The sequence below is a fragment of the Varroa jacobsoni genome, unplaced genomic scaffold (assembly GCF_002532875.2).
Source record: "Varroa jacobsoni isolate VJ856 unplaced genomic scaffold, vjacob_1.0 scaffold_1057, whole genome shotgun sequence".
Lineage (NCBI taxonomy): Eukaryota > Metazoa > Arthropoda > Arachnida > Mesostigmata > Varroidae > Varroa > Varroa jacobsoni.
Genome location: NW_019213959.1, coordinates 137,076 through 149,127, shown reverse-complemented (window position 1 = coordinate 149,127; position 12,052 = coordinate 137,076). Strand labels below are relative to the sequence as shown.

The 12,052-nt window shown below is 39.1% G+C and overlaps 2 protein-coding genes and 1 long non-coding RNA gene across 3 annotated transcripts; 1 reads left to right on the top strand and 2 right to left on the bottom strand.

Annotated features, from left to right (window-relative positions):
* Positions 1-100: 100 nt before the first annotated feature.
* Positions 101-6,267, bottom strand: LOC111266134 (TNF receptor-associated factor 5). The gene is made up of 9 exons (XM_022843326.2): positions 5,806-6,267; positions 4,519-4,675; positions 3,887-3,995; positions 2,603-2,748; positions 2,227-2,368; positions 1,919-2,086; positions 1,408-1,571; positions 809-1,187; positions 101-407 (listed from the first exon to the last, which is right to left on the bottom strand). The coding sequence occupies exons 1-9, from the start codon at positions 5,843-5,845 to the stop codon at positions 327-329; spliced, it is 1,386 nt and encodes a 461-aa protein (XP_022699061.1). The 5' UTR covers positions 5,846-6,267; the 3' UTR covers positions 101-326.
* A 382-nt stretch (positions 6,268-6,649) lies between these two features.
* On the top strand, positions 6,650-10,741 carry LOC147752723 (uncharacterized). The gene is made up of 3 exons (XR_015313315.1): positions 6,650-8,762; positions 8,919-9,068; positions 10,428-10,741. It is a non-coding gene; the product is annotated as an uncharacterized LOC147752723 (long non-coding RNA).
* Positions 9,141-11,934, bottom strand: LOC111266135 (uncharacterized). The gene is made up of 3 exons (XM_022843327.2): positions 10,932-11,934; positions 10,403-10,493; positions 9,141-10,096 (listed from the first exon to the last, which is right to left on the bottom strand). Exons 1-3 carry the CDS (start codon positions 11,103-11,105, stop codon positions 9,504-9,506), a joined length of 858 nt encoding a protein of 285 aa, XP_022699062.1. The 5' UTR covers positions 11,106-11,934; the 3' UTR covers positions 9,141-9,503.
* Between the last annotated feature and the right edge of the window lie 118 nt (positions 11,935-12,052).

Sequence of the window (12,052 nt, the reverse complement as noted above, 5' to 3'; positions counted from 1 at the left end):
ATATTGTTTTATAACACAGCTGAAGAGTTTTAGATATCAAAATTTGTTCAGGCACATAGATTTAAATCGTTGAGTTTTTAATGAATTCCGGGTGGATTCATTCTTTTGTTTTGTTCATTGTTTCGTAACACGGAATATGTATAGTAATTTTCAGAGAATATTCGTGATAGTTGTCCATTGAATGGACAAACAAAGATGAGATACAAGCGCAACCTACATAGACAAATGATTCCAGAAAATGTTTTGCGTCGTGCGTAGTCTATACGCTTGATTTAAGTGAAACGGACAGGATGTCAAACCAGCCAACGTCTGCGTCGGGTTCAAGTTTAATCAAGATTCGGTGACAGCAGGGTTTGGTTGCTGGAAGTAGAAACTTGGTCCGGATTATTAGATGCAAGAGGTAATACCTAGAAAGAGAGATAACAGAAAACGCAGGCATTAGCATATCTTCTTGTAAACTGATTGAAGTTTTAGTGCACGTGCAATTTAAAAAAATTAAGTAATTGAGTCTCCTTGTCAGCTTTACGTTTATTCAAGAGTTTAGTTTAGTTTTCATAATCACAAATACCACATGACAAACGGTGCTTAAAAGATGAATTTGTGATATGGATAAAAGTGCCCGCATCCTGACATAGATATTTACCGAATAAAAGTATTTAAGTCAATACGCGCATAAATAAGGTAACTATTACCTATTTAAAATTCGTTACGCTGATCAGCAGCAGCAATGAAACCATCACACCGATGGTGTACCAAAAATCTGCCGATTGTTAACAGGTGCGAAGAGTCTGACCAGTCACAAGCGTACCTGAATGCAGAATGTAATCGAGTCGTTGACGAGGAATCGAGGGCTTTCAAGGTCTTCAAATTTTACAAATTCGTGCCATACGCACGGGACAAGATAACTGCCCTGAGGTTTAGGGAAACACGGATCTCCTAGACGATACTCAATGTTCTCGGGACATTTTGTTCTTTGATCGACGAGAGTTACTGTAATGGGATTGTGGATGGGGTAGCCAAGTTGCTGGTCAAATTGGCCTTTTAGGAGAACGATTCCGACGCCAAGGAACTTTCCTCGGCCCGCACTGCCAATGCCATTTAGATGTAATCTCAGCTTGAAAAGGTACCCTGGGCTACCCGCGTAGAATGATGGTGAACTCGTATACTTTTTGTGCGAATGACGCTCTCTATATTTGATAACGAAAATATGGAGGACGAAATTCCGTTACATTATTCGGTATATTATGCCAATAGCATGCGTATTATACTTCAATAGCAAGAAGCTCGAAAAAGTGATTCAAATAGGGCACGTAAGAAATCTCTGATATCGATAAGAGCGAATATTATATGAAAACAAGTAAATGATTAAAAAGGCGCAAAGTTTTTGATTGCGTTTTGTAGACATACTTGAGCTTAGCCTTAGAATATTCTGAGAGCTTCCACTGGAAGATTCCATTAGGGCAGACCAGCTCCTGCGCTCCGCGTTTAGTTGACATAGCACCCAATGGGGTAATGTGACTATCCCCACCATATGTGGTGATTGCCATTGGGCCAAGTTGTAATGAGAATGTCTTAAGAAAAATAGAGAAAACATAAAAAAGGTAAGCAGCTCGTAATAGGCGCCTACTTTGAAGTCCATTTCCTGCGACTATTGAGCATATGTCAGTTCTGAATACATTGATATTTAAGACGAATTTTCAGATCGTTTGCAACCATGAGTACTAAAATACATTTCGAACCGATCTCTACGGACAGAGTCCCTTAGTGCCGATCACGTTAAGCAGATTTTTAATTAACAGAAAACGACTACACATCAACGCTTTAGTCTTTACAAACCGTTGCGGGCAGCTTTTAATTATATAATAAAAATATTCCAATTTTAGCATCATGTGTGACCCTTTATCTTTTCAAAACTTACGGGCTGTCGGACAGACTGTTGGGTCCCATTAAGTAGTGAATCAGTGCGGGGAGCTTCACACTGTTCAAGACGTAATTCCTCAATACGTCCTTCCAGCAATGCGATCCTCGACTTCATATCGGTCTGGTTTCGTGTCGCGTCCACGAGTGCTGCTAATGCTTCGTTTATCTGCGAAAAGGATGCGAAAATTAAATAAAAGCCTTGTTTATTACTTTACGCTTTCTTTACTTGACTGCGAGCAAAGTGCGCAGTCAATCAAAGATTTGCATTTCAATTTAATGCGTCAGAACGTTCTTTTTGTTACTAACCTGATTACGTAGCTCGTCAAGATGGTTGAGCTCTTGTAGCTTCATGGAGATCATCGTGCGATGAAGGCGCAGGTCGGACTCATGGGTATTAAGATTTTCTTCGTCAGCTTCAAATTGACAGCCCAGCCCACTGAGGAAGCACCTTTTTAGGAATTAACATATAAACGAAGTTACTACATTGCATAAACTAAAAGCTAGTAAATAGAACATACAATTTGGAATTAGTCCTCTGACCCTTTCGAAGACTGTGCCAAGAACAAGATTGTTTGTCGCGTCACAGAATGAGAACTCAAATCGACAGAAAATAAGTACTGTACTTATCCTTGATAATATATATATATATATATATATTTTGGACAAGTGCGTTTTTCCGCACCTTTTTGTGGCGGGTTTTTCTTGAAGTTTGTTGCAGGATTGCAAATGTACAGAAAGCGTGCATAACCGAATTGTCATGCCGCAATCATTGGGGCAATGCGCCCGTAATCGAAAAGCCGATTCTTGCACTGACGAATCCTGAAATACCTATATCTCACATGGATAACAACAAAAAATACAAGATATGAAAAAAGCAAATTTAAGAAATAAGTCTCAGTCTCCGTTTATGTGATTTTTTTTTTAAATGGTCACGGAATGAATCATTTACGAGATAACCACAAATTTTTGGCTAGGTCGTGGACTTAAATGCGAGTAAATTGAGTGCATTACTTGTTCTAAATTTCCGAAGCATGCTAACTGTGCGTGGATAGCAGAAGTGTTTCTCACAAAGGAAATAGTGCATGTATGGATTTCATGTAGGTTCAGTAAGGGTGGAGTCAATTGAATGAATATATACATGGGCGATATCGTAAATACATCGTACGGTGACGTTTGATTTATTAGTCACAAGATTTAGTGCCAATCTTGTTGTAGCCTCGTTTTTAAAGTGTGCTATCTCACATCTATAAATCTCTTTATCATTGGTATACATAGGCCGCCCAATAATACTATTGAAGTGAAACGTTTTTTGAAAATGCCTAACTGTTAATAACCATTACAATCGTCTGTTTGATTTAATTATTTATTCAAAAATTATATATAGATGAGTTATTGCACAACCGGTAAGATATGTCTTGTAAAGGCAAAATCGCTTTTTCATTCTAATTATAGCGTGCTTACATCCCGACGCACCTGAGGCATAGCAACTCTTAGAGAAGTTTTTCTGGGGAAGAAATTTTTCCTAGTCGGCGTTATTTTTTACTTCGTACTGTTACCCCTAAGGATCAACATTCATTGAGGAAACAACAGAAGACTTCACCTAGCCCGCAAAGTAGAATGAGCCGTTGCCTATTAGACGATGTGGATGTGAAAAAATTGAGTCATACTTAGTGGCTAAATTGCTAAAGGTAAAATCCCCTACTGCAATACCGATTATACAGCGCTTCAAAAAACTAACGAATCTACCTACATTAATAATAATACGTGGCAATAAAGCTCATTGTTTTTTTGACACCTTTTTAAGGGTAGGTCATGTAAATGTTAACCTATTTATATTTCACTGCACTGAACCGATTGTGCTTATTATGGAATACCTGTACGGGAAGGTTTCGTGTTCAGTAAATCGAAGTGAATCTCAATTTAACTAGCTCAAGTTATATAGGAAAGAACTATTAATTCTACTCACGGCCATTCTGGATATACTGTGCTGATCGACGGGGCAGATAGTTTTTGCTACTTCTGTTGGCATTAGCTGAGTGAAACACGTACTGCAAAAGCCATGTCCACACTGAAAACTGTACAATGGCATGAACTTACAAGCATTGATCGATCAGACGTTGATTTGATTAAAAACATTAGATATTAATATATATTGATTGATAAAACGTTGGTTTCATTAAAAATATAATATAAAAAGTAATTCAAAATCGCAAAAAGCGTAGTATCTATTACTTTTATTATCTAATTATTTTTGACTTGTTCCTCTCTCTTCAGAATGAGGCAAATAATTGCTGTTAGGTTCTCAATAGATTTATGAAGAATGGTCATTCATAATTACTTGATTTCTGAGTAAGTGGTGTCTACAGAAGAAAATTAATTGCAAGAATTCAAACTGCTATATAACAAAGAAATGTCGTTTGAAAATTTATTGCCTCGCAAATCAGCTCTTCGCCGTAGTAGGGTCTTAAATTTTTCAAAGATTCATAGTATAGAAACCACCTTGTGTGTGATCGCATACCCATTGTTCATAGACTGATGGGAATTGACTCGCTGTTTTTTAGTTCTACCTAAAAGAAATTTAAGGAATAAAATCTTTACCGCCAAAGAGAAGGTCCAAGACTTTTGCACTGGGCACAGAGTATATTTAATGGCGGCACATCAATAAAGGACAACACAGTGCATTCAGGAATGTCTGCCAAGCCTACGAGCTTGACATTTTTTGTTGCCGTTGTGAGACTCGTCGTAACACTGCCAGCTAATGGAAAAAGTTTGTAAAGTTTCACTATTAGCAAAAAAGATAAAAACCCGATATTAACAATGGTCTATAGAAGAGTAATATAGATGATGACTCCATTCAGTAATGTTACACTAAATGATTTTTAACTAAAACAAACGCGACGGTTTTTACCACTAAAATGTCTAGTAATGTTAGAGTTTGCAAGCTGGGCAGCGTTGAAAAAGAGTTAGTTTCACGCATATCCGTAGATAGATCGTTCGGTAGCTTTGATATTCGTATGAATAAACGATTAAAAGTAAGTAGTGCCCTAAAGATGACGTGTTTAGCTTTATCGCATGCAGTTACTATCGCGAAGTAATTAAAAGGATTAACTAAAACGGTACGCGAGTAAATCTAAATGACTTTAGCATAACTTCATTAGTTGACAAGCTGGTAAAGAGTACTGCAGATAAAAACATGTCTTTAGTGCAGATGCTTCGCCTTGTGAGATGTTGACCATATAGGATAAGGACACGAGTCTTGTTCGTCAAGCATTTACTTATAATGCACCTTCAAATGTGATGATGACAGGGCAATTAGGGATTCCTTGACGAAGAGCACTTCATTCAAAAGTTAGGTACGCAGTATAAGCAGAATACTTCGAAGATGAAAAACTGTTTGTATGAGTTATTCGGTTTGCTGTTTCACATGCTCATAACCCATGTTATACAGGCACTTTTATATAGTCAATTAATCAGTAAAATTAGCTTTCCATCGTTATTTAAGGATCCGAAGACGGAAGATCATTTAGAGTTAGATGTGTTTTTTGCCCAGCGTTCATAAATTCATAGAAGTTCAGTAAAGTTGTTTCAATACTGCTTGATTCTTTGCATTTAGGTAAAATACAATTTGCACCATGTTTACCGTTTGCATCACTCGCTTTACCGATATAATATGTCCAAACTGGGTTCGTTTCTCAATAAAAATATAGAAAATTAGTATTTTCGCGTCACATATATCTCAGCCAACTGTAGAATGTGAAGTTGACAAAGGAGTACATGCTACAGTTAGTAATTTAATCGAACGAATCCCTAATGAAGACCAGCTAAAACTTTTTAAGGGCCCCCCGCCTTTCTGTCACCATTATTTTAATAAATTCCGGTAGCTACCTGACGGAGTTCCGGCTGAATCCTTTGAGTGTTGATCCATTGTAGAGTTATTATCTGTAGCTCCAATCTTTCCTCAACAACTTTCAATTCTTCAAACTCTCTCAAGAAGTAGTGATTTTGACCACTGGCTGAACTTCAGTCGCCAAATGGACACAATCCTATGAATCCACTCAAAACGCAACAGATTGCACACCGTGTGAGTCAGTGTTTAGTTGCATTTCCCATTTGTCTAAGGTAACTAAGTTTGATGTGATACTGTGTTTCCTCTAGCAGTAGCGACCGCCGAAACAGCTGAAAAAGTAACAGCACAAGCTCTTCAAACGGAGCTGCCTTCGCTGCCACAGTCTATCACGTAACCCAATTCGATATCTACGTATCATCCGCAAGGCGGCGCTTTGTTTCTATGCTTCTCTTCAAGACTGGTTGGTGTTGCTGTGTTATGAAAGCCTCCTGTTTCAGGTTGGCCTAAACAGAACTGCCTCGTTGTTAGTAATGACGCTTGTGGGTTATGTTGCTCAAGGAAAGCAGCTCCATGGACGGAAAAGCGTGTGCCGTAGGAGAGAATGAAGCCTTGTTGATTTCTGCCGAAGCCATCTTTGTTTGCGACTAGCGCGAACTACAAATCTGCCACTCAATTTTTTTTCTGCGCTATATCTTTCGGGTTTTACGTCGGCTAATGCCGTTAGCCATTCTACCAGACGGCTGGCTCCCAGCGCAGAACGAAGTCTGTCTATGCTCAGTCGCCTAGACCACAACGTGTTCCTAAGACTAGCAGGCAGATCCCTTGCCCACTAAGTCATCAAGGGAACTTTTTTCTGTGCTAGTGAATTAAAGAAGTTCGATAAAGAATATCTATCAGAGATATATCCGCGCTATTCGTTGACTTCGTATCTATATCCGGGTGTTCTTGTTATCACGATTATAAGTGTATTGTTCTTTCTTTATCTTCTAAAAATGTGCGTTATGTCTTTTTATCACGTCTGTTCAGTATAATTTCAGCAACACCATAGTGGTACTATTAAAAAGTCTTATACGCTGAGATGCCAACTTAGAAGTATATGCAGTCCGCAAAACGAAATGTTTAAGAGCTCCTATTGATTTCTAGCATGTCAGTAGCTTATATACTAAGGCTTACAGGATTTAGCAGGATTTAACTCTTGTCCAGGACGCGAACCTTAAGAGCATATTCATGCGAGCGTAAAATGCATCGATTGCATTAGAAAGAAAGCATCCACTTAGGCGTAACGTGGAATCAATCTTGGGCCTATCTTCCAACATAAGCCGAAAAAGTTACCATTTGACAGTCCTTCTCACATGTATTTTAGTTACTCCAGGTAAATCCTGGTTTGCACAAAGTATGGTTTGGTTATATCCGTAGTTATTGTATTATCTTTATGGTTTTGTTCGGCTGTTGAGTTGCACGTTGAGATCTACTCTGACAAGTTTGAAACTTGACATTTTCAACGGGACGGATCATTTCCCAAAACCAAACTGTTACCACAGCGATATCTTAAATTAATACTTCATGTGTTTCGAATATATTCCGTCGGAACAAACGGACCAACGGACGTTGACTTGAAGCTAACCAGTTGCGTAGCTCTGATCGACTCAACTTTTGGTTGACTGATGCAATGCGAACCTTTCATACTTGCGAATCAAAATTCTGCAACTTTTGTTTCCCAGACGTTCATATTCTTTACATTAAGTGACAATGTCTTGAAAGCTTCTAACGAGTGATGATTATTCGCAATACGATTCCAATACGCGGTACAAGAGAGACATTTCAAGCGCTTGCTGAGCGTGTAAATTTTCATTCTACATTTTGTATGTGCTGTTATATATTATATATGCTAGTTATATGAGCGCTAGTGCTTCGCACGGTAGCCACTTATGGACGGGATACTGTGCTAGTCTGTCTCATCATTTGGAACACGTTATCTTTCATAAACAAGTATTCTACTATCTAAGGTAAAGGCAACTTCGTTATTTTTGATCTAGAATGTACATCTTTCACAACTAGTCGCACTAATGACGCTAAAGTGCGAAATTAAAATAGCGATCCATCTACAGGGATTAACACCCGCAGGTTCGAATTGACAATTGAGATTCTCCGATTTAAACCTTAAACAAATCATTGAGGGCAACAGAGCACCAAAACGAAACATGTAAAAGCGGTTTAATTGTGTACAAGGCACTGGGCATAAATAAAAGTAGGTAAACCAGCGGTATTATATATACGGATTAGTCGTAAAAAGCTTGCCTTCTAAAAGCTTTAACATTTTAATTGTTTAAATAAATATATTCAAGTTGAAATATTGCGTTTAGTTCAGTATGCCTGTTCATAAATGTTCTAACGGCTTTACAAAGCACTTTTTTCTTTTGTAATCTATGTACTATGCGTACTCGCCATATCAACTAGGTAATGTCCTTCTTTAAGCAGTAATTTTTTAAAATACTCCCATGAAATTATCTCTTGTTACTATGGATGACGTGGACACTGTAAATACTGCTTGATGACAGTCTAGTTTGTGTTGCGAGAATGAGTCATTTGGTATAAACGGAACGGGGCCATCAAAAAAACACAGAATGGTAATCGGCAACGGACTTCGAATTTCGTCAGCCTTGAGGGAAATACGCGCCATTACGTGTCTGGTTTATAGTTTATCCTTAAATGAGTCATCCGACGAACCTATGTCACTCTGACTAGACAAGGAAAGAGTCCGATCTAGAAGGTCAATTGTAGGATACTGATAGTGTGCTGATCGTCTGCTATAAATCAGACAATTACCCCATTCTATATTCTAAACTACATCGATAATATAGCAAGCTACAACGCAGTGAACACGTTGTCTGATATTGCTTAGTCATTTTATACCACTATAACACTGAATGCTTTCCAAACAGTACGCTGTTGTAGCGTTATGAAAATCTTGGAGAGTTCTCATCTTGCCTACTATGTAAAATTATGTATAACTGATGTTAGATATAGCCGTTATAAAGCTGAATATGAATTTCGTATAGGTGATATCTGCACCAAATATGCAACTACTATGTTATACGAGTACCATCTAAAACATGGACGTTTCAACTTCTACGTGAGGTACTATTGTTAGGCATCGTTTCAGACAGCTGGCTTTTCCAGTAAACGGAGTGTGTCTACGCCCGACTTCAAACCTCGACCACCTCAAGTGTCCTTCAGTTTCGTAGCTAAAAGCGTTGCATTGCATCTTTTCAATAACACGCCACCTAATGCCTGCCAGAAGGTATGCCTGAAACTTCAACGTGAGCAGAATTAAACTAACCGAAAATTCACGTCAATAACAATTAATGCTACATTTCGAATCTTTATTGAGTTACTCGGTTTATTAGGTCATAGCGAGCTTCAATTAGGCCACATGTAGAGATATTGTGAAGCGCTTCATAAAACTGCAGCAATGATGTGTTCGATATAAATAAACAAAAATATTTGTTTAAAAAAAGTGGATTCTTAACAGACTGAACTCTAATCGAAGACGTGGTATAGGAACAATTATTGTTAATATCCTTGTTATCGTGTGCGACCACCAGTTTTATGGACTGACTGGATTTATACCGATTCTATAAGTGGGACTCGTGTAAAAAAAAAGTATCACATTCCGTCCAATTGGCAATAATGTGCCTGTACATGCAATAAATATTCCATGAACGCTATTCATATCCTAAATCAAATAGGTGCTTTGTACTGAAGCTGTATCGGTAGAGATGGTCTCAGCAGCGTCCTCTGCAGCGGCCGTAGCTTTTGTGCTCGGTGCATTAGTGTGGTACGACGTCGCGGATGAAGCCCTAGAATTGTTCGCTGTGGCTAGTGGTTTTGAAGGTTTAACATCTAAAGTTGATGACACAATAGTTGTGACCATAGCATTTCCTAGCTCAGGCGAGATATTGGGGATTATTGAAATCGTCGAAGTTGTACCGTTCGACGCCACGCCGTTTATGGATATTATCGAGGACGTGGCAGACGGCTGTGATCGAGGTGGGCCGACGAGAGCCATAGCAGACGTCGGATTCATTGTCGCTGGTGGGTAAGGCTGGATAGCTGCTGGGTATTGAATTGAGGAAATAGCTGGTGTGAATGTTGTGCTGGCGGGATCAACAACGGAAGTGTTGGTAAACATTGGGTTACAGTTGGCGCACGCTTGGAGAGCCTGATCCACAATTTTCTTCACGTTCTTAACCTTTAAGGCTAGTATTGGTTGTCGCTCTGTACGTTCAACGATTCGTTTTCCCAGATAGCGAAACTCTTCGCAGCGATCTACTCTTGAAGATTAAAAAATTGACATTGAAACTTCTCAAGTTAGGTTATAGAATAAAAAGAAGAGTCTAATCGATGACGAACGTTACGGTGAAAGATATAGAAAAAGTTTGGTCGATATAGCTGCAGAGGGGCTGCTGGCCGTCATACGACCAGATTCTGCAACATTTAACTACTTAGCAGGGAAAAAGCATTGTTCTCCGAGTATGTAGCGAATCAGCTGGTAACCGAGTAAACATTTGCCGCGTTTTCGTTTAGCTATATCTTGTACACAACTGCAGGATCCTAAAACTAAAATGAACTTGCCTCCTTTTTGCATCCCGTTTTTTAGCAAGAACGCCTCCGAAGTGTAAATTAGCTTGATGGGACCCCGGCTGAAGAAATCCACTTCGTTTAGCTTGAAACCGAAAAAAATATCAAAACAATAATAGTTAACATCAAGCGGTTAAGATCCGCCTATGCTAAATAATTTTAAACAGCACCTGATCTTAATTGCGAATTATTTCATTAAACGATTGTGCACTAAGCAGTACGCACTGTCCAGTCCTCAATTCGTGTTATTATTGCACCAGGCCCAGATAAGAACCTGATGATATTTTCACGAAAAGGTTGATCATTTAAATAACAAAATAAGAATATGTAATATAACGGAAAATTTCAGTGTGTTTTTAATCACATCGAACAGCAAACACGTAGCTGCATTAATGCTTTCTGATACGAACGAACCTAAAAATCAATAGGCATTTATATTATTTTTTCGATTTTATCTGCATGTGTTAGACTTTATGAAGAATGCACCATGTCAGTTTAGCTGCTGTCCATTATTTATACAAACCATTTTGACAAAACAGTAATCAGCCCTAAGCTGAAAGCCGATATCTGCTCTCCAGTTTTGCATGTTGCCCGATACCGTTACCAAGAATAAGGTGGTAATCACGAACTTCATCGTGGACTGATTTCGGTTACTCTTATAAGCTGAAGAAGGCAGTCCCCGAACTTTATTCCTCATTAGTCGTCCTTGCGGTGTCAGGCCGTATGATATTGGCGGACCAGGCCACAATCGTCAAGCGGCCGCAACTCGGCTTTGAGCAAGGGAACAGGCAACTCGTTCGCGCTAAGTAGTAGTGGGAACGACCGCTTTGTGATAAGCTTTCGCCAGAGTATTACCAGGTTTCTAATTAGGTCTGACCACTTTACTGTCTCGTGGGTGAATTGCACTTATCGGATAGCCGAGAGCTCCTCTTCCTCATACAAGCCACAAGGTAAGCGAAACCACTTCGTTACTTTGGCGAGGCATGACCAAGCTCATGGTCTAAACTTTTCGCTAATGTGACACAGAACCGGCCGGTTCTCTTCGTGAACGAACTACTCACATGAGTGTACTACCTGGAATATAGACATATTCATCGAGACATCTGAAAAGGTTCAGGCAAATGTAACAGAACTCGTAATCTTGGTAGCGGCTTCGTTATGCAGGCTGTTGTATGACCCAAGCTTCTAGTAGAGTAAACGATTGCTAGGTAAATTGCGGCAGGTGCTTATATAGAGAAACTGGGTTAGAGGCGGAAAAAGGGTAATGGAAAGAAGGTTGAGGCAATACGACTAGTAGACAATGTGCTGTAACTCTTAGTAGTTTATTAGTCTTTGTGTGCTTGCTAAAGATTGTGGTTGGACAATGGTTAGATGAGGAGCGATAAATAGAAGGATTTCAGGTCAATCAGTAAAAGGTAATTTCATCATGGGTGCATTTGGGTCATATAAAGAGCGGCGTTTAGGCCTTGTAAGATCAGAAGGTTACGTCAGAGAAAATTGTGCGTCTAGCACTGAGTCAGGCAAGTATGATCAAGGGCGCTTCGTCAGACATGGCTTTTTTCTGAAGTCCACCTGCACGCTACTTAGCCTTTAGTTGAGTATTTACGATTATTGTAGAAGCAGTTGCGTAACAATAACCGGAAT